The sequence below is a fragment of the Mobula birostris genome, chromosome 7 (genome assembly GCF_030028105.1).
Source record: "Mobula birostris isolate sMobBir1 chromosome 7, sMobBir1.hap1, whole genome shotgun sequence".
NCBI classification, from domain to species: domain Eukaryota; kingdom Metazoa; phylum Chordata; class Chondrichthyes; order Myliobatiformes; family Myliobatidae; genus Mobula; species Mobula birostris.
In genome coordinates this window covers 109,576,422-109,598,222 of record NC_092376.1, presented here as the reverse complement: position 1 = coordinate 109,598,222, position 21,801 = coordinate 109,576,422, and the positions used below count along the sequence as shown (strand labels likewise).

The 21,801-nt window shown below is 39.8% G+C and overlaps 1 protein-coding gene and 1 non-coding gene across 2 annotated transcripts; both read left to right on the top strand.

Annotated features, from left to right (window-relative positions):
- Nucleotides 1-426: 426 nt before the first annotated feature.
- On the top strand, nucleotides 427-21,555 carry hspa9 (heat shock protein 9). The gene is made up of 17 exons (XM_072263580.1): nucleotides 427-637; nucleotides 3,516-3,574; nucleotides 5,579-5,666; nucleotides 6,942-7,123; nucleotides 7,208-7,332; nucleotides 7,606-7,679; nucleotides 8,096-8,202; nucleotides 9,306-9,468; nucleotides 10,055-10,147; nucleotides 10,972-11,181; nucleotides 11,736-11,963; nucleotides 13,476-13,580; nucleotides 14,226-14,343; nucleotides 14,632-14,726; nucleotides 19,859-19,951; nucleotides 20,067-20,207; nucleotides 20,408-21,555. Exons 1-17 carry the CDS (start codon nucleotides 587-589, stop codon nucleotides 20,480-20,482), a joined length of 2,007 nt encoding a protein of 668 aa, XP_072119681.1. The 5' UTR covers nucleotides 427-586; the 3' UTR covers nucleotides 20,483-21,555.
- On the top strand, nucleotides 11,264-11,333 carry LOC140201042 (small nucleolar RNA SNORD63). The gene has a single exon (XR_011886769.1). It is a non-coding gene; the product is annotated as a small nucleolar RNA SNORD63 (small nucleolar RNA).
- Nucleotides 21,556-21,801: the final 246 nt, after the last annotated feature.

Below are 21,801 nucleotides of genomic sequence, written 5' to 3'. Positions count from 1 at the left end.
CCCTAAACCTCGGCTCTGGCTGCCCCCTCTCTGCGGGGTACGCTATGTTACTGCAAGCGGGCGTTGTAGACACATGCACACTGTAAGGGAAGGCCGAGGATACACGCCATGCGCACATTGCTCAGGGCCCCACGCCTGACCTTTAACCCCAGCTGTTGTCTGATGAAACTCCCTGCAACAGTCTGACCTTCAGGGACAAAGACAACGGGTAGTCTATGCAACTCCAGCATTCTTCCGGCAACACGCAAAGCGAAGTCCAGGTTCAGTGGCCTGCCAATGATGGTGGAATATTTTTCGTTTAATTCCAATAACCGCCTCTCCTTGCTTCACGGGAATTGAGGGGTATTTTTTGAAAATAAAAATCTCTTCGTTTAGGCGCTGCGTGGGTGAAGCATCTTCGGGTCCTTGCTGCGGCGGTCTGACGTCACCACATCCGCGTACCACGTGCGGTCGGCGGAGATTTCCAGAAGCAGAGAGAGTGGTTGGAGCCGGAGCCGCCCGTCGGAACCCCCGCACGTAGAACCGGCACCCCCCGCCCCCCGGACTTGCTCTCCGCACGGACCGGCCTTAGCAACACGCCGCCGTCATGCTCTACCTGGTGCGCTCGGCCTCTCGGCGCCTTGCCGCCGCCGCCACGGTGAGTGGAGCGAGGCCGGCCCACCGGCCCCGTGTCCCGGTCTCCACAGGTCGCCAATCGCGGGGCTCGCGTTCCATCCCTGGGGGGAAGTAGGCCGCGAACCTGAGGTCTCTCCTACTCACGCTGCCGCGGGGAGCGAGTGACCTACAGTGCTCGCTGGGTTGGTAGAAGCGACTCGGAAGGCTCGGCCCGTGAAGGGTGGCTAATCTCTGGCTCCTTGTCTACGGATGCTGGGTGGCTGCTTCCAGCATCCGTGGCCCGGCCTGGTAGGTAATGTCGGCGCAGACCCATCGACACGTTCTGCTCTGGACTGTCTTGTTCTGAAGGAGCTAGCAGAAGCTGCGTTATTCGTCAGCAGTCCGTGCGCTGTTTGCATTCCTCGGTGCCCTGACTCCCAACCCGAAATTCCTTTTTCCCACACAAGCCCGCAGATTGTTTCCTGCTCCAGGTTCCACTGTCTGCACTGTCGTCTCCATGGACTATCTATGTTGGCGTTGCGGTTCTCAGAGGCGCAGAAAAAGACGGCAGACGCTGGAATCTGAAACAAAAAAAGGCGCGGTGGAACAGGCAGGGTGATTTTTGCACATTAATCGTCTCGATTTGAAAACAAGCAATAAATATCAAAAACATGAGACGGACACCTTGAAAGTGAGTCCATAGGTTGTGGGAACAGTTCCGTGATGGGGGTAAGTGGTTATCTCTGTCTCTCTGCCCCCCCCCCCACCACCGTTCAAGAGCCTGATAGTTGAGGGGTAATAACTGTTGTGGAAGAGCATGGACTGGGTAGTGGGGGTCGTTGAAGATGGATGCTGCTTTCCTGTGACAACACTCCGTGTAGATAGTGGGGAGAGCTTTACCTGTGAAGGACTGGACTGTATCCACTACTTTTTGCAGGATTTTCCGTTCAATACCAGACCATGGCGCAATCATTCAATGTAGTCTCCAGCACACATCTAAGGAAGTTTTTCGAGGTTTTAGATGATGTATTGAATCTGTTAAGAAAGTCAAGGTGCTGCTATACTGTCTTCATAATTGGTTTTGTGTGCTTGGCCTCAGGGTGGGTTTTCTGAAATTATAACATCAAGGAATTTAAGTTGCTGACCCTCTCCACCTCTTATTCCTCTGATGAAGACTGGCTCATGGACCTCTGATTTCCTCCTCCTGAAGTCAATAATTAGCTCCTTGATCTTGCTGACATTGAGTGGAGACATTGTTGTGACACCACTCAAGTAGATATTCACTCTCTTCCTATGTGCTGATTTGTTGCCATCTTTGATTGGGCCTATGTCAGTGGTGTTGTCAGCAAACATAAGTAGGGCATTGGCGTTGAGCTAGGCTTCAGTCAAAACTATAAACTGAGTAGAGCAAGGGGCTAAGCACACAGTGTTGGTGTGCACCTATGGTGATTGTGAAGGAGATGTTTTTGACAATCTAAACTGACTGGGGTCTGCAAGTATGGAAATCAAGGATCTAGTTGCACAAGGAGGAATTGAAGCCGAGATCTTGCAGCTTATTAATTAGTTTTGAGAGGATGATGGTATTAAATGCTGAGTTGTAGTTGAAGAGCATCCTGATATATGGATCTTGTTGTCCAGATGTTCCGGGGTTGAGCGAAGAAACAACGAAATGGCATCCTCTGTAGACCTGTTGTGATGATTGGCAAATTGACGTGGATCCCAGTCGCTTCTCAAACAGGATATGCTCTGTTTCATCACCAACTTCACTTCACCACAATGGATGTAAGGGCTACTAGACGCTGGTTACGGAGGCAGGTTACCACATTCTTGGGGACCAGTATAATTGAGTATCTTAGGCTACTGAAGTGGGAGGTTAAAGGTATAGGTGAATGCTCCAGCCAGTTGATCAGTACAGGTCTTTAGTACTCAGCCAGATACCACATCTGGGCTGGGTGCTTTCCGTGGGTTCACCCTCCTGAAGAATGTGTCAGACTCTGGAATCAGAGTAATCAGGTACTGTGAAGTTTGTGAAGGTTTTGATGGTCAAAGCTAGCAGAGAGGCATTGAACTCATCTGGTAGCAAAGCCATGTTGTGATCTGTGTTGCTTGGTTTCACATTGTAAGGTGTAATAGCATTTTAACCCCGTTAGAGCTGTCAAGCAGCCTTCAGTGATTCAAGTTTGGTCCATAATTACCACTGCACATGAGATGGCTTTCCAGAAATCATACTCAGACCTCTTGTATTGCGCATCTTTGGTTGCCAGACCTGAATGCCACTGATGTGGCCCTCAGCAGAATGGGTATGCTTCTCCTTCAAGGGACCTTGTTTCAATATGGCAAAAAAAATATGGAGTTCATATTCAGGGTATTTCATTTTCAAACCAACATGTAATTGCATTTGTTACATTGTCAGCAAGAAGAGCTATTTTATTGAAGTGGAAAGATACCTCTGCTCCTACACTAACTCAATGGTTTTCCCAAGTAACGTTATGTCTTAGTTTAGAAAAAATTAGTAGAACTTTTGATCCCTGATTTGGGGCTCTTTTGCTAAATATTATTTAATTTGAATCAATTTACATGGTTTCCTTCCAGTTTTATGTTATATAAATGTGATTTGGTGCTTGTTGTTTTCTTTTTCATATATATATAATCACACACACAAGATATATCGCTCCTGGAGTTGGTTCCTAATGGGTTTTTTTCCTCCTTTTTTTTGGTTTTATAGTTAGTGGGGTTTTTTTTTAGTTAGTTGGGGTTCTCTTTTTTCCTTTTTGTTTTATAAATTTTTTTTCATTAGCATATATTTTTTCCTTTATTTTTATTTATATACTAATTTGAATTTCTGTATTTTGTAGCTGTAGAAGATTATATTAATAAAAAGATTTAAAAATGAAATGAACAGTAATGTGTTTGCTTTTCAGGGTCATTGGAATGGATTGAGCCAGGATGTACTTCAAACATTGACAAGGCGTAATTATGCGTGAGTGTTTTTAGTAATCAGAATAGTGAGATTCTTGTTATTGCCTATCGGATTTTGAGCATTAATATTTGTTACAATGTCTAACACACACAAAATGCTGGAGGAGTTCTGCAGGTCGGGCAGTATCTGAGAAACTGAAGAAATAGTCACTGTTTTGGGCTGAGACCTTTCACTGGGACCAGAAAGGAAGAAGGAATGCGTTAGAATAAAAAAGATAGGGATGGGGAAGAATGATAGCTAGAAGGTAGGTGAAGCCAGGTGGGTGTGAGGAGCTGGGGATGAAGGAATCTGGAGAGAAGAGTGGACTATGGGAGAGCAGGGTGGAGGAGGGGTACTAGGGGAAGTGATAGGCAAGTGAGGAGAAGAGGAAAGAGAACAGAATTGGGAAAGAGGGGAAAAATTACCAGAATTTGGAGGAATTGATGTTCATGCCATCTGGTTGGACACTACTTAGACACATTATGAGGTGTTTGTCCACTCTGAGGGTGGCCTCATCATGCCAAAACAAAAGAGAACTCATGCCGAGAAATTCTTCTTTTGGTGGATGGAGCGGAAGTATTTGGTCCCTCATTTTCACCGGGTCTCACCAGTGTAGAGGCGACCGTATCAGGAGCAGCAAAATAATAGATGGCCCCAATAGATTCACCGAAGAAGTGTTGTCACCTGAAAGGACTGTTTGGGGCCCAGAATGAAGATGAGGTAAATGAGCAGGTGTAGCATTTCTGTCACTTGGTGGGATATCTACCGGGAGGAAGATTTAGTGGGTAGGGATGAAAGGTGAAGGGAATCACGGATAAAGTGATCCCTGTGGAAAGCAGAGGTAAGGAGGAGCTCTATCCTTGTTATGTGACAGGAAGATGGGGTCGAACGCAAATGGAGGAGATGCGGGTTAGGGCAGCGTCAATGGTGGAGGAAGGGAGCCCCTGTTCTTTGCAGGAGGAATATGTGTCTGTTGTCTTGGAAAGGAAAGCCTCACTGTGTGAGCAGATGCTGTGGAGACAAAGGAGCTATCAAGATTTCTTCAGCCCTTTACCCTTTTCACCCACCTGACTTCACCTATCACACTTCTGGTTAGCATTCCTTTCTCTCTCTTCGGCCCCCTCCCCCACAACCTTTTTATTCTGATGTCTTCCCTTTTACTTTCCAGTCCCGAAGAAGGATTTCAGTCTGAAATGTCAACTGTTTATTCATTTCTGTGGATGCTGCCTGACCTGAGTTTCTCCATCATTTTGTGTACGTTACTGTGGATTTCCGTCATCTGCAGGATCTTTTGTGTAAATAATCTTGCATTTTGGAACATTTGTTCTTTTGCTTAAACTCCTTTTAGATTCCAGATTCTTAATCAAAAGTTGAAATGTTTAAGGATATTTGTTGGTAAGGATCTCTCTTTTATATGTTTAGTTATATGGATTGGCTGTTGCCTCTTTCCATGTGATTATTGTTTGGACATCGAATACTTGCTTCAATGGTTTTGCAGTCATTTGGGTTTTACTGCATTTATCAAACCCCAAAGCTCCAATTGACTGGATATTTTCATAGTTCATCAATCCATTCTTAGAATTTGGATATTCCTATTGTATTTGGCACTTAATTGTTTACCACCACCTTGGACTACAATCCAGTTTTTTTTGGGCAGTCAGGAGTTGACTGTATTGATGATAATCAGATTTACATAAAGGCAGGATTATTGTGAACCACTGAAATTTTCATTGCCAGCTTTCTCCTTCAGTAATGTATCATTTCTGTTTTTTGTTTAACTGAAGAAAAACATCACTATTTGCCATTGTGGAATTCGAACTTTACTAGTTCAGAATAACAGTTATGTACGTAATACAATTACTTATGTGCAGTGGTGTGGTATTAAATAACTTACTACTTTAGGACGAATACAGTAGATTGTTATCTTTCATAATATAGTTTATTAAAATTGTGATCAGAAATGTCAGTTTTTAATTTGACATGGATATACTGTAAAAGTCAAAACCTGTGACTTGCATTTCTCAGGTCAGAAGCTATTAAAGGTGCAGTTATTGGTATTGATCTGGGCACAACTAATTCCTGCGTTGCTGTGATGGAAGGCAAGCAAGCGAAGGTAGGTTGCTGTTGCTAATCCAGAAAATTCTGGAAATTCTCATTAAGTAATCTTACCAGTTTCAAAATGTTAGGCATCTTTTTCTATCTCTGCATAACTAGGATTGTAGAATGGAATATTTGAAATGGTTTGTTAATTAATAAAAGATGGAAAGTGTTGGGGATTGGTTTATTTATTTTTATTTTACTGCCAAAACCCCACAGTTTTAACCCTAGTGTAATCACGGGACAACTTACAACAACCAATTAACTTATTAACTGGTACGGTACGTCTTTGGACTGTGGAAAGAAACCTACATGTTCATGGGAAGATGTATAGACTGTTGACAGATGATATCAGATTGAGTTAGCATGACCAGAGTTCGGAGATCAATGTTACTTTTAATCTAGAGCAGTGAGGAAATGATATGATTTGGCAATATGGAATGATATGAGTCAGCTGCACCTTTCCTCATTCCCTGTCATGCACTGTTGAACTTGAAATAACCTACCAAATCATACCAAATAACACACACAACCTAAAATAACACTAACATATAGTAAAAACAGGAATGATGTGATAAATACACAGCCTGTATAAAGTAGAAATATTGCTTCACTTAACAGAATTGGGAAGATTAAGCCAAAACCGATTTATAGGGAAAAAAATAGGCACGTACACGCATGCGCACACAGGTGCCCGTGCGGCTTCATGGTCCTGGTAGTCTTTCTCGGGGTAAACACAAGTGTCCCGTATTTGACTGCTACTTTTGTCCCTTATTTGGGAGTGAGAAAGTTGGCAACCCTACTTGAACCTCCCCCGGTCGACTGGTCTGCAAGAATATTGTCAATATTTAGTCGGTCCGCGGTGCAAAAAAAGTTGGGGACCCTGATCTAGAGTAATAGATGATGGCAAAAATTTAGGGTTGGGTGGAAAATTTTAGCTGTAGGAAACCAGATGTGCAAATAACTGTATGATGGGTTTCACAAACAAGATAAATTAGTGAAGTTGTAAATCTCATTCATCACACTGAGTAAAGCTGGTTCTTGAGCTTAGTACCTAGTAGGGGTGAAACACTTAGCAAATGTTAAAGACCTAACCTATTTAATATAGCTTGTGCTTGTGCTTTCTGCTTTTAAGATTTAGCCCAAGTCTAATCTATCAATGGAAAAGAGGCAACACACTAATGTAAATGGTATGTTATTTATGTTCAAGAATCAAGTCTGAAAAGGCGTCAGCCGCCTCAACTATGTGTTGCTTGGTGCTTGAACTGTTAACCATTGCTTTGTATTTAAGGTACTTGAAAATTCGGAAGGTGCAAGAACAACTCCCTCTGTAGTTGCCTTTACAGCAGATGGAGAACGTTTAGTTGGGATGCCAGCCAAAAGGCAAGCAGTAACTAACCCTAAGAACACCTTATATGCTACAAAACGCTTGATAGGACGACGTTTTGATGATGCTGAAGTACAGAAAGATATGTAAGTTTGTATTTGGAAATCATTTTATTTTCAAGATTGAAATTTTCATTACTGGACAACAAAAATGTTTTTTTTGGATCACAGCAAAAATGTGTCGTATAAGATTGTTCGTGCCTCTAATGGTGATGCATGGGTGGAAGCTCATGGGAAGATGTACTCTCCAAGCCAAGTTGGAGCATTTGTCCTGATGAAGATGAAGGAAACAGCAGGTTGGTACCATCATGGCAGAAGTATTTTTGATTCTTGTCATCTCTAGGATTAGTGGGTGGCAGGAGTTACAAAATCAGCAAATGATCTAGAACTTGATTAGTTTCATTTTGTTGATGTATGTGAATTTGAATTATTGATATTGGCCAATTGATTTGTTATGTTAGTCATTTAAATCTGATTTTAAAGTTTTTCTGTCCTATGTAATGCTACTCAATCAAAAACATGAAATTATTTGGCAAGTATTCTGATATTAAGGCTTTTTTTGTTTGTAGAAAGCTACCTGGGACAATCTGTGAAGAATGCAGTTATCACGGTGCCTGCGTATTTCAATGATTCCCAAAGACAGGTAAAAAATATGTAACTTTGTTTTCTATTGATGCATTTACAGTCCATAGGTTTATTGTCAGTGGGTAGTCAACTACATTTCTGCATTGACTACATAGGAAAATGGAGTTAGATACTTCTATTTTACTGTAGTGTGAATAATCCTCACTATCGTATTTCTAGTGTTAAGTGTCTTGTACCAGTTCTTTATGAGACAAGTTTTAATTAATGTGAACCACTATTATCCAAATATGCAAAGTGATCAAAACATGGTGTCAGTATGACCCCAGTCAGATGGAGGCGCAAGTTTATGCCAGGAACCACAAATGCTACTTATTCAGCAGTTAGAAAATAATGCTCTGCTTTCAGCTCATGTGATATTTCAAACAGAAGCAAGTTAATTCATAGCTTGTTGAAAAACTTGATTGTTTTATCTAGGCTACAAAAGATGCTGGACAGATATCTGGATTGAATGTTCTACGAGTCATTAATGAACCCACTGCAGCAGCTCTAGCATATGGATTAGACAAATCTGAAGACAAAGTGTATGTAAAATAAAATTTCTAATTCACAAATCTGTTTGTTTTATTGAAAGCATGACTTTAGAATCTTGGTTACATTTGTGCATATGTTGTGCATACCTTGACATTTTTTTCAGTGATCATATAATGGATGGAATGGAGAAAATAGTTATATACTAATTAGAGAAAACTCTCATTGAAGCTCATGACTTCTGCCTCTGTACTAAACTAAAGCGAGGAAATTGTAGAATGTATTTCCAAGGTGCTCGAGACAGGTTTTAATTACATAATTTCAAATCACAATTCAATTCGGGGGACAAATTGCAAATTTTCAATTATCCATAAGAAGTGATCCAGATACTTTGCTGAGATGATCTCTCAGGTAAAATGTTCCAATCTTAGGAATAAAGCTTCAAAGTCTTACACAAGCAGTTAATAAAATGATCAGAATAAATCACCTATATAGTGATTAAATTTGGTACATGACATTTAGTTATGAACACTGCACCCAGTTGAAGGAACTGTGTACATTGTCTTAAAAATGCTAACTGCTGATTCAATAAAGGTGTTTAAATTTTTTGGTTTTAGTAAGTTATATGTACAAAAGATATTTCTATTTGTAGGAAAGGCCAAGCTTGGTGACAAATACAGTTTTATCACATTCATAAGGAAGTTATGAAAATTTTTATTTAAATAATGAACTTGTAACCTTAGAACAGTTCACGGAAAGAGCATTTGCGAAATATAGGTTAGTTGCATGAAGCAAAATATGTTGAAAAGGTGACATAACATGTAGTTGGTAAAAACAGCATATACTATTAATTGACTGAACTTAAATGTGCTATGGATTCTCTGGAAGATGGTGTAATACAATTAAAACTAGACTGTTAGGACTAGAATCAAATAGTTTTTCCACAAATATAGTAGCTGAGGCAAAATTCCTTAAGGCAGTAGTTGATTAATTTTCAAAATTGAGATAGGCCTTTGTAAGGGGAAGTACTGGGATGTGGAGCAAAAATTGGCAAATGAGTTTTTCAGATCAACTAATAAGTGGGAGATTGATATGGTGCTTCCAAATATGCAGTGACTGAACTGCAATTGTAATTGTATCTGTCTACCTTGTCTAGTATTGCTGTCTACGACCTGGGTGGTGGCACCTTTGATATCTCTGTTCTGGAGATTCAGAAAGGAGTCTTTGAAGTAAAATCCACAAATGGGGATACTTTTTTGGGAGGTGAAGACTTTGACCAGGCACTGCTGAAGCACATCATCAAAGAATTCAAGAGAGAGGTTTGTATTTAAAATGGCCATTTTCTTAAAATTGGGTGAAGGGAAACCTGCATTTCAAGTTAGTTGGGTTTCATTGTGTAACATTTTAAACACACTTCCCCTGCACAACTGAGTCATTATATCTGCAGCTTGTGTACCATTTTGACGGTGCACTGCAAGCCTTTACACAATCTCAACTAATAAGACCTCTTTTACTCATGAGCTGTTGGTATATTGGGCCACTACATTCAGGAACACGCTATTTTGGGTTTCGTGTGGTTTCCATTTTTTTTTACATCACATGCATGGTCCCTGGATTCCTGACCAACAACTACATCCTGCCAAAAGTACGTTTGCTACTTGTATACATGTGAGGCAAGGAGGAGATGGTCAGTCTTATTGCCTGTTTTTCAATTTCTTACAAAGGGTCTAGGGTTTGTACTTCCCCATAATTCTTTCCTTGCAAAAGTGAACTTAATTGCATACTTGTATTTATATCATTAAATTTGCTTGTGGTTTTGTGGATATATCTATATGCTGATTTATCAGCTGATAAATGTAGCGTGGATGAAGCTTGTTGTATTAAGAGTCTTTATTTAATTTTTAGTCTGGTGTGGACCTTACCAAAGACAACATGGCTCTACAACGTGTAAGAGAAGCAGCAGAGAAAGCCAAATGTGAGTTGTCTTCATCCCTTCAGGTAAGTGTATTTGTCCCAAGAATAACTGCTGGTAAATTTTCTTGAGGGGCTTTGTCGTCTGTTACCCTCACTAAGTTAATAATGCAGGTAATGCAAGCCAGAAGGTAGGAGGGCTAAAGATGTATTGGCTTTTCTTATAAAAAGACAGAAGTTCAGAGCTAACAAACAATAATGGTATGTTTGTATTAAACTTTGCTGAAGACCATTTTGGATTCTGCATCTAAAGAAGGATAAACTTTGGATGGAGTATAATGTGGCTGAATCATTTTGGATCAAGGGTGTGTACAGTGAGGAAAGATTGTATAGAAGGGTATATATATTTCTAGAGATCAGAAGAATGAAAACCAAGAGGTTGCTTTCCCCTAGCTAGTAACTCTTAGTCTGAGTAGGTTTAATGACCAGCTTAGTTCACTCAGCAATGTTTTTTATATAGATTTTCTACTCCTTTGTGGATGCTTAGACATTGAGTGTATTCATGCTCGAGTCTTTTAAATTTTGTATTACAAGATGCTTGAAGATCTGCTTAGAAAGTGGATTTTTTTAAACAGCTGATCAGTCGTGCATGTTAAGTGTTGCCTCAATTTGGTTTAATATGGATTAGGGAAAGAAATTGGTTGCTATTTTCAGCATTCATCATTTCCTGTATTCTGTTAGTCTCCACTAACTTATCATTGTCGCCTCCAATTAATTATTGTTTCAATAATCACAAACCTGGGCATCTGCACGCTAATGTAATTTTACTGTGACTTCCAGTTAGTCTGATGTTACTGACTTAAGTGATTAGCTGAATGTCTTCAATAACTATCTCTTCTATGTTTTAATAGACTGACATCAATCTTCCTTATTTGACAATGGATGCATCTGGACCAAAGCACTTAAATATTAAAATTACTCGTGCTCAATTTGAGAACATTGTTGCTGATCTAATTAAGAGGACTGTTAAACCTTGCCAGAAAGCAATGCAAGATGCTGAAGTGAACAAGAGTGACATTGGTGAGGTCATTCTTGTAGGTGGAATGAGCAGAATGCCAAAGGTGAGTGCTATTAAGATATTGAAACTAATTTGAGACCCATTGAGAGAGAAAGGGGTTGGGTATTGAGATCTGAAATTACACTGTGTCATGATGTTGGACAACACATTATTCTGACCTAATATTATGGCGAGAATCTCATATAACTGAACACAGTGTTTAAATCCCTGTCAATTCTGTAACCATAATGTACTATTCCTCTAGACAGTAAAAACTCTGAACTAAGTCATATTAAATATAAGAAGTCTGGAGGGAAAATTAAGTCTTCCATTGCAGAAAAGTATGCAGATGCTAAGTTGGACTTTGCTGTTCGGTCCTTGCTCAAGTTACTTTGTCCTTCATGTCAAGGGTGGCTGTTTGGCTACCCTTGTTGAATACATTGACTTAAGATATTCAGGTAAGAATGGATGCAATTGTAAATGAGGAAAAGAAACTACACACACAATCTTAAGCTTGTTTTGAAGTTATTTTTATATCTGGGTCAAATTTTAGGTGCAGCTGCCTTAATTTATATTTTTCTCTACTAAGAATGTTTGTAATCTGGTTCCCTTCTCCAGGTTCAGGCAACGGTTCAAGAGCTCTTTGGTCGTTCCCCCAGTAAGTCAGTAAATCCAGATGAAGCTGTGGCTGTCGGTGCTGCCATCCAAGGTGGAGTGCTTGCTGGTGACGTCACAGATGTTTTGCTGCTTGATGTAACACCTTTGTCACTGGGTATTGAGACCTTGGGAGGTGTTTTCACTAAGCTCATCAACAGGAACACAACAATTCCAACAAAGAAAGGCCAGGTATGTTGTTAAGAAGTCAGTTTTATTTGTTCTCACTCTTAACTGCTCCCATTCTCTTACGACCAGATAACCTGGAGGTTATTCCCATGGTCTGCCTGTTCACCCTATTGAAGACCATCAGAGACATTCCCCTCCCTTTTATCTCCTTCCCAATTCAAGTCAGAACTGGACATGTTAACTTTTTGACTTCCCAAGTTGTGGTCTAACCTGCTGCGTATTTCCAGTGTTTGCTGTTTCTCAACAGCTTTTTTGTACTTCTACAACATTTGAGGAGCCAGTTGCATTATGTGGATGTGCTCATTTCTTTGCCATTAAATTGTCATCGTGTTCAGTCCAGCATAAATTAATTTTATTTAGCTGTGTTTATAATTTTACCAGAATCACTGAGAATTGAGTAGGTTATTCATAAATAACCAACCTTAATTTACCAAACGTACACTGAAAAATTCATTGGCTTCTGTTAATGGGACAAAAAGCCAATTTTTAGATTTCTGTCTAACTATAGTTAGCAATCTTGCTATATCACAGAATATGTACAGTACATAGAAGCAAACCAGATAATTTACAGTTGACCCTCTGTATCCGTGGATTCAACCAACCGCGGATTGAAAATATTTGCGGGGGGGGGGGAAATTCCAGAAAGTTCCAAAAAGCAAAACCTGAATTCGCCGCGTGCCGAGCACTGCGCTGAATCCACACGAATGAAGTGGTGTGAAGGCATGCCCTGCTGTAGCCTACTGCCATTTTACAGAACCTCATTGTCTCTCCAGCACTTGTTGTTTGAGCATTGTTTGCCGTGCATCTCGTTCGTTCGCTACTTGTGTTGTGAGCAAGAGGAAGGAGTTTAAGGCTAGTAAGGGATGGCTGGCTAGCTATACAAAGCGCTACAGCTTCAAGAACTTAGAGATCACGGGAGAATCGGCATCGGCTGATGTCGAGGCAACATCAGCGTTCCCAGAAGAGCTACGATGTTTGCGTCTGTACTGACCATGTACAAACTTTTTTTTCCTTGTCATTATTCCCTAAACAATACAGTATAACAACTATTTATATAACATTTACATTGTATTAGGTATTATAGTAATCTAGAGGTGATTTACAGTATACGGGAGGATGTGCGTAGATTTTATGCAAATTCTACGCCATTTTATGTAAGGGACTTGAGCATCGGCAGATTTTGGTATCCACGGGGGGGGGGGGGGGGGCGCGTCCTGGAACCAATCCTCCGCAGATACCGAGGGACGGCTGTACTAAATTTTCAAGCTAATAGAAATACCTCTACCTAGTAATCGTACTTGGAAAGAGGAACTTTTAAGTACAACATGTTTTAGCTGTAGAGTTATTTGCATGCTTATGCTATATGCCTTAATCCTTCCTGGCTTTCTACTCCATGTGCTAACATTATGCTAACAGTGAACTCATGTAAAATAGTATTTTTATCTAGCTTTTGCTTTAAAATATATGAACTGAAAATTAAATACATCTTGTATTGGCTATTCCTGTCCTTGATAGGTCTTTTCTACAGCTGCTGATGGGCAGACACAGGTTGAAATCAAAGTGTTCCAAGGAGAGCGAGAGATGGCAGCTGACAACAAGCTTCTAGGACAGTTCACATTGGTGAGTTCTGCTGGTATTCATTATCTTGTGTGGATCACATAATAATGTCAGTAGTTTCATATCACTTTGTGTTTAAGTTGTTAGTTGTGTAGTTTATAGTTCCTTTTAAACTAAAACATTGGGCTGTTTTTACATTATTTTTAAAATGGTAGATATTTGCATTAAAAATTTGTAAACATTAAGTCTGAAAATACAGCCAGAATGCCTAATGTTAATATGTATTACTGTAGATTTTCAGAACTCTTACTATCTTAGAATTGTTTGCTCTTGAAACGTGTGCATCACCACATCCATCTCTAATTATCCTGAATGATGGACTGCTCCAATTCTGAGGGCACTCCAGTGTAGTGTCAGGGGTTCCTTATCCAGTGAGAACTATTCCCTTTGTAGAATAGTGTCTGACTAGAATGGGAAATTGCTGTTTATGCTACTGACCTTACTCTAGGTAGTGGAGATTGAGAGATGCTGTCAAGAAAGCCTTGCTAGTTTGATGTATTTCACATTGAAGATGGTTGTACATTGCAGCTGATTGGCTGTTACCTGAAAGCTATCTAAGCATTATTCTGTGGGAAACTGAATGTGTTTTGAGGGTTAATGATCCCAAATTTCCTGGATTTAGAAGGGGTAATGTTTTTGTTTTGCTAGGTTGGCGTGCCTCCAGCACCCCGTGGTGTTCCTCAGATTGAAGTTACATTTGATATCGATGCCAATGGTATTGTCCATGTTTCTGCAAGAGACAAGGGCACAGGCCGTGAACAGCAAAGTAAGTAACAGTGGATGTATGCAGAGGCATAAATTAAATCTTAAAAACCCAAATATTTGATTTCATTATTTGTAATATTTTCATTTTTTAAAAAAGTGCTATCGAAGGGGAGTATATCATTCATATTTCTAGTGAGGGAACCTGTACAGAATATAGAGTGAAAAAAGATGCTGTGGCATTTTGTTATTACGTAGGTTATTTTGAATTAATTGGAACTATGAAAGTTAATTTTTCAGTAATCTTGGACAAATTACAATATAAAATTTCAAAATTATTTTCCATTACCAGTTGTTATCCAGTCTTCTGGTGGGCTGAGCAAGGATGATATTGAGAACATGATCAAAAATGCAGAGAAATATGCTGAAGAAGACAGGAGGAGGAAGGTAAGACAGCTTTATAATTTGACCCTTAAAATAGAGGATTCAGAGTTGGTAAAATGGTGAGGTGGTAGCACTGATTGAAGATGGAAGCTGTATAATACTTTGGTTAGGCTACATTGGAGTATTGTGTGCAGTTCTGGTTGCCCTGTTATGGAAAAAGATGTGGAGACTTCAGAGAGGGTGCAGGAAATGTTGAACAGAGTACTGTCTTGGTGAGAGAGAAAGTCAGTCTTGGATTGTTTTCTGAAGTGCCAGAGGCTGAGGGGAGATCTGATAGAAGTATATAAAATGATAAGAGGCATAGATAGGATGTATAGTGTTTCTCCCAGGATAAAAATGTCAAAGACGAGAATACATAGACCTAAGTGATAGAGGAAAAAATTCAAAGCATATGTGTTGGGAAAGGTTTTCTTTTAAACATAGAGCGGTTGGTGCTCAACATGTTGCCATGTTTTGTTGGAAACACACACAATAGTGGCATTTTAGGCGGGCATATGAACAGGCAGGGAGTGGAAGTTTATAGATCATGTACAGGCAGATAAGATTAGTTTAATGTGGCATCATGGTCAGCCTCTCATCAAAGATGAGGTAACCAATGAACAGGGTAACCAGTTGTGGACCAAAGAGCAGGCACTGTGCTCAAGAGAACACCAAACCAACATTGAGTAAGAGGCTGCTGAGTATGATACTGTGATATTCACAAGGTCATCAGTGACTCTTCAGTCTATTAAACTGAATATTGTTGGGTCTAGTTCTAAGTTCTGGCGTGAGATAAGTAGTCACAAGATTTAGATAAGTAATGGAGGAGGACAGGAAATAGCAGTTTTAGATAGGAAAACCAACTTGACTGAAATGGAACTTGTTTGGAATAAACTGGAATCGTATATTACTGGGAAAGACTAACGAAGCAATGGATGGCCAATTTACAAGCATGTTTCAGAGAGATTCCCTGTAAGGGGAAAATATGAGGTAACCAATTAACAAGATGACCAGCGAGCTATACATCATGAGAGAAGGCTTAGTGGTAGTAGAATTGCAAACAATGCTTTGTGTCAGTTTTCTATCAAAAGAATACCTTCTTGGAAAGAGATGGTACAGATAATGTAAAAATTGACAAGGAGGTAATAGGTTGACTGTGTTGAAGTAAACAAATTATCATGTTGATGGGATGTATTTTGTGTTTCTTGGGGAGATGTGATGGAGGGCTTGCAGTTTCCAGTTCTCTATTTTGGGAAATGAGCATTTTGAAAAGTTTGAGTGGACAGCAGTTCAGTGGAGGCATATAGTTTGATCGGCATTATCTAATCAATTACTGTCTCCAAAAGGAAATAGAAGCTAGATTACAGGGAACAGTTTACAGGCAAAGAGCTGGGGGAATGGGATAGTGTACTTTGACCCGGCGCAGAATGATTTACATTGGATTTGTAGAACAGTATAGGATAGTCCAGGTCCTTCAGCACATGCCGTTATGCCAACTTTTAACCCACCTCCAGATCAATCCAATCTTTCACTTCATTATTTTTTTTATCCCAATCTATGTGCCTATGTAAGAGACCCTTAAATATCCCTAATGTATCTGCCTTTACCACCACCCTTGGAAGTACATACCATACATGTGCCACTCGTGTAGAGGGGAGAAAAAAACTATCTCCAATAGCCTTAAAATTATGTCCTCTTGTATTTGCCAATGCCACTGGGGAAAATTGTGCTGGCTATCCACTCGATCTAAGAAAAGCCCTAGCTTGTGCATACCCAGTGGCCACTGTATTTGGTACAGGAAACTTCATTCCATGGCTCTTGAGCTCAGTCCCCTGACTAATGAAAGTCAACACAGTATATACCACCTTATAAACTTGCACTGCAACTTTGAGAGATCCATGGATGTGGACTTCCAAGATCCTGCTGTTCCTCTACACTAAGAATCCTGCCATTAACCTTGTACAGTGGCATGCCAAAGTTTGGGCACCTCGATCAAAATTTGTTACTGTGAACAGTTAAGTGAGTAGAAGATGAACTGATTTCCAAAAGTCATAAAGTTAAAGTTGAAACATTCTTTTCAACATTTTAAGCAAGATTAGTGTATTATTTTTGTTTTGTACAATTTTAGAGTGGGGGAGAAAAGGAAAGGAGCATCATGCAAAAGTTTGGGTACCCCAAGAGATCTGAGCTCTCAGATAACTTTTACCAAGGTCTCAGACCTTAATTAGCTCTACAATCACTCTGAGCACCGGTGCCCCACAAGGCTGTGTACTCAGCCCCCTGCTGTACTTACTGTACACCCATGATTGTGTAGCCAAGTTTCCATCAGACTCAATATACAAGTTTGCCGATTGACACAATTGTAGGCTGTATCTCAGATAATGATGAGTTTGAGTACAGAGAGGAAATTAAGGACCTGGTGACATGGTGCGAAGACAATTACCTATCCCTCAACGTCAGCAAGATGAAGGAATTGGTTGTTAACTTCAGAAGGAGTAGCAGACCGCATGACCCAATTTACATCGGTGGTACGCAAGTGGAACAGGCCAAAAGCTTTAAGTTCCTCGGGGTCAATATCACAAATGACCTGACTTGGTCCAACCAAGCAGAGTTCACTGCCAAGAAGGCCCACCAGCGCCTTTACTTCCTGAGAAAACTAAAGAAATTTGGCCTGCCCCCTAAAACCCTCACTAATTTTTATAGGTGCACTGTAGAAAGCATTCTTCTAGGGTGCATCACAACCTGGTATGGAAGTTGTCCTGTCCAAGACTGAAAGAAGCTGCAGAAGATCGTGAACACGGCGCAGCACATCACACAAACCAATCTTCTGTCCTTGGACTCACTTTACACCGCATGCTGTCAGAGCAGTGCTGCCAGGATAATCAAGGACGCGACCCACCCAACCAACACACTTTTTGTCCCTCTTCCCTCCAGGAGAAGGCTCAGGAGCTTGAAGACTCGTACGGCCAGATTTGGGAACAAATTCTTTCCAACTGTGATAAGACTGCTGAACGGATCTGGGCCATACCCTCCAAATATCCAGACCTGCCTCTCGGTTTTTTTGCACTACCTTACTTTCTATTTTTCTATTTTCTATTTATGATTTGTAATTTAAATTTTTAATATTTATTTAATTTTTGTCATCCAGGGTGCGGGAAGCGCAGAATCAAGTATCGCTGTGATGATTGTACCTTCTAGTATCAATTATTTGGCGACAATAAAGTAAAGCTTGTTAGGGCTATAGCTTGTCCACAATCATCGTTAGGAAAGGCCAGGTGATGCAAATTTCAAAGCTTTATAAATACCCTGACTCCTCAAACCTTGTCCCAACAATCAGCAGCAAAAGAACTTCAGGAAGATTTAGCAGACTCTGGAGTGGTGGTGCACTGTTCTACTGTGCAGTGACACCTGCACAAATATGACCTTCATGGAAGAGTCATCCGAAGAAAACCTTTCCTGCGTCCTCACCAGAAAATTCCGCATCAGAAGTTTGCAAAGGAGCATCTAAACAAGCCGGATGCATTTTGGAAACAAGTCCTGTGGACAGATGAAGTTAAAATAGAACTTTTTGGCCGCAAAGAGCAAAGGTGTGTTTGGAGAAAAAAGGGTGCAGAATTTCATGAAAAGAACACCTCTCCAACTGTTAAGCATGGGGGTGGATTGATCATGCTTTGGGCTAGTGTTGCAGCCAGTGGCACGGGGAACATTTCACTAGTAGAGGGAAGAATGAATTCAATTAAATACCAGCAAATTCTGGAAACAAACACACTGTCTGTTTATATATTTAAAAAAAAGCTGAGGATGAAAAGAGGATGGCTTCTACAACAGGATAATGATCCTAAACACACCTCAAAATCCACAATGGACTACCTCAAGAGGCGCAAGCTGAAGGTTTTTCCGTGGCTAGACCTCAAAAGAGCAGTGCATGCAATACGGTCCAAGAATCTCACAGAACTAGAAGCCTTTTACAAGGAAGAATGGGTGAAAATCCCCCAAAGGAGAATTGAAAGACTCTTAGCTGGCTACAGAAAGCATTTACAAGCTGTGATATTTGCCAAAGGGGGTGTTACTAAGTACTAACCATGCAGGGTGCCCAAACTTTTGCTTCGGGCCCTTTTCCTTAGTTATTTTGAAACAGTAAAAGATGGAAATATAAAAGTAATCTGCTTAAAATATTAAAGAAATGTGTCATCTTTAACTTTATGCCTTTTGGAAATCAGGTGGTCATCTACTCGCTTAGCTATTCACAGTAACAGAAATTTTGACTGGGGTGCCCAAACTTTTGCATGCCTCTGTATACTGCCTTCCAGGTTTTACCTTCCAAAGTACATCATTTCATATTTCTCCAGATTGAACACCACTTACCGCGTCTCAGCCCAGCTCTGCATCCTATCAATGTCCTGTTGTAATCTAGTCATAGTCCTACTTTATTGGTCCTGGGGGAAGTTGGTTTTCGTTACAGTTGCACCATAAGTAATAGTAATAAAACCATAAATAGTTAAATAGTAATATGTAAATTATGCCAGGAAATAAGTCCAGGACGAGCTTATGAAACCTACATTATCCACAACACCACCAACCTTCATGACATCTGCAATCCTACTAACCCATCCTTCCACCTCCTCATCCAAGTTATTTATAAAACACACAAAGAGCAGGAGTCAGAACAAATCCCTGTGGAACACCACTAGTCCCAGACCTCCTGCTGCAATATGCTCCATCTACGACCACCTTCTGCCTTATTTGGACAAGCCAATTTTAATCCAACCTGAATCCAATGCCTCTTGATTTTCTGAATGAGCCTATTGTAGGGAGCCTTGTCAAACATAATCTGTATAAACCACATGCGGTGATTCTAGCTTCATCAATTTGTTTAATCACTTCTTCAAAGCAGTGCTATTTCTTTCATACATCACTTTCTATTTAAATTGTTAAAAACTGAGATCAGAATCAGGGCTAAGGCTCTCAGTTAAATAAAACTGGTTATTATTTACTTCACAATGTACAAAGTTATCTCTGAATAATTTTGATAACAGATCAAAGTAGTGCAATCTTTGCACTACCTGTAGCTGGTTAACTGCTTGATGGTTGGAGTTGTTGTAGGATAGTATTTTATTCTGTTGCTTCTCTCTCTCTCCCCCCCCCCCCCCCCACAGGAAACAGTTGAAGCAGTCAACACTGCTGAAGGAATTATTCATGACACAGAATCTAAAATGGAAGAGTTCAAGGATCAGCTTCCTAAAGAGGAGGTATGACTTTTGCTAAATGAGCTAAATCTCTAAACAAAAGTTTACAAATATACAAAAATTATTTTTAGTTGAAAATTTTAGGTTGTAAAGGTTGTCATTTTCTTGTTTGAACTAGTGTGATAAACTGAGAGAAGAGATTACGAAAGTGAAGGATCTCTTGGCACGCAAGGATTCTGAGACAGGTGAAACTATTAAAGCAGCAGCATCCAGTCTACAGCAGGCTTCACTGAAGCTCTTTGAGATTGCATACAAGAAGGTAAGGCTTGATATTTTAAAGTTTACTATACAGTTAAGGGAATACAAAAAGGATGGTTAATATTTTGTATCCAGTAGAATCTAAATTTGAATTCTGCATGCTGGAGTTGTGTAAGGAGTAGAATGTAATTCATTCTTGATCACAATTTTGAATAGAATTTGGAAAAGTGCTCTGTTAACTACCTACTTGTTGATTTGCAGATGGCATCTGAGAGGGACAGCTCGGGCAGCACAGAAAATACAGAGAGTGGAGACAAGAAAGAAGAGAAACAATAGGCCCTGAAGTAAATGCTATAATGAACTGACATAGGGGCGTAAGCTTGGGAGCAGCAGAGCAAGCAAAGAACTTTTTTTCCTGAGCGAATTTGCACGATATTCATTCTTGTACTGTGTTTTTGCAGTATCCTATACATAGTTTTGCTTTCTAAGTAATAACAGCATTGAGTCTGCATTTTAACAAATGACAGATGTCATTCCTGTGACTTAAATTACTTTCTGTAGGAAATGTATCTCTAAGAACCAGACTGTTAGAATAAATAAACTTTGTTTACAGCGAGATTGTAACTTGCTGTATGTGGTAAGTTCCTTTCATTTGGGTAGTGGCAGTAAAATACAGTAGTTCATGGGTCATTGATGCGATGTCTTAATTTGTAAGCAGGTTGGTTTGATCATGGAAGACCATTTTGTTGGTGTAAAATAGCACTTTGACCATAAATCTGGTGAATAATATTTTTAGGACTTGTGCACAAAAGAGGTGACTTATGCATGCTTGAAATGAAAACTATACAACAAATACAGTCCAATAATCTGAAGGAAAAAATTATGTATAACATTAAGATTATTTATAGGAACCCCTTCACCTATAATGATCTTTCAGCTGGATGATTGTTGACTTAAAATGACTTTTTTCACTTTTATCATGTAATTTGTTCATTACCAGCACTATCTAACTGTTCCCTATCCAGCTCCTTTAAATGATAATAATGTTTGCATTTGTTTACTAATAATCTGTTTAATAGAAAAAGCCACATTACACAAGGCCATCTCTGGTTCTGATACGAGATACAGTTGTTACATTGAGATGATGCTAAAGACACAGATATTTTCACATCATTGAGTTTATGATCCAATCAGTTACATACAGGATAAATTATTTAGTTTGATTTAGTTTTTCTGATTTCTAATGTTAGTGTTGGTGGAAGGGAGTGATAGAGTAGAGAGATTCAAGAATAATTGTGGCGCTGCTGCTGCAAGTTGTTAGTTGTACCGAGTTGTAATTAAATTCCAACAAACTATTGAGTAATTCCAGTCTTGTGATTTCTTTTTAATAAAAGTAAAAAATGATATGACCAAGCTTCTGTAACCTGTTTGTTGCATGAGATATTTTTGGCTGAACTAGAATCAGGTTTAATGTTGCCAGCATATGTTGTGAAATTTGTCTTAGTGGCAGCAGCATAGTACAATACACAATTTAAAAAATGAATTACAGTAAGTATATATAAATAGTTAAATTAGTTGTGCCAAAATAAAAATGGTAGTTCATGGGCTCAATGGCCATTCAGAAAATGGATGGCAGAGGGGAAGAAACTGTTCCT

What these genes read in the sequence shown, in the direction of transcription:
- hspa9 (XM_072263580.1), top strand. Translation starts at nt 587, where the DNA reads ATGCTCTACCTGGTGCGCTCGGCCTCTCGGCGCCTTGCCGCCGCCGCC. An exon ending in GACAAATCTGAAGACAAAGT is followed by an intron (nt 8,203 to 9,305) that starts GTATGTAAAATA and finishes TACCTTGTCTAG; the next exon opens with TATTGCTGTCTACGACCTGG. An exon ending in ATCAGCTTCCTAAAGAGGAG is followed by an intron (nt 19,952 to 20,066) that starts GTATGACTTTTG and finishes TGTTTGAACTAG; the next exon opens with TGTGATAAACTGAGAGAAGA.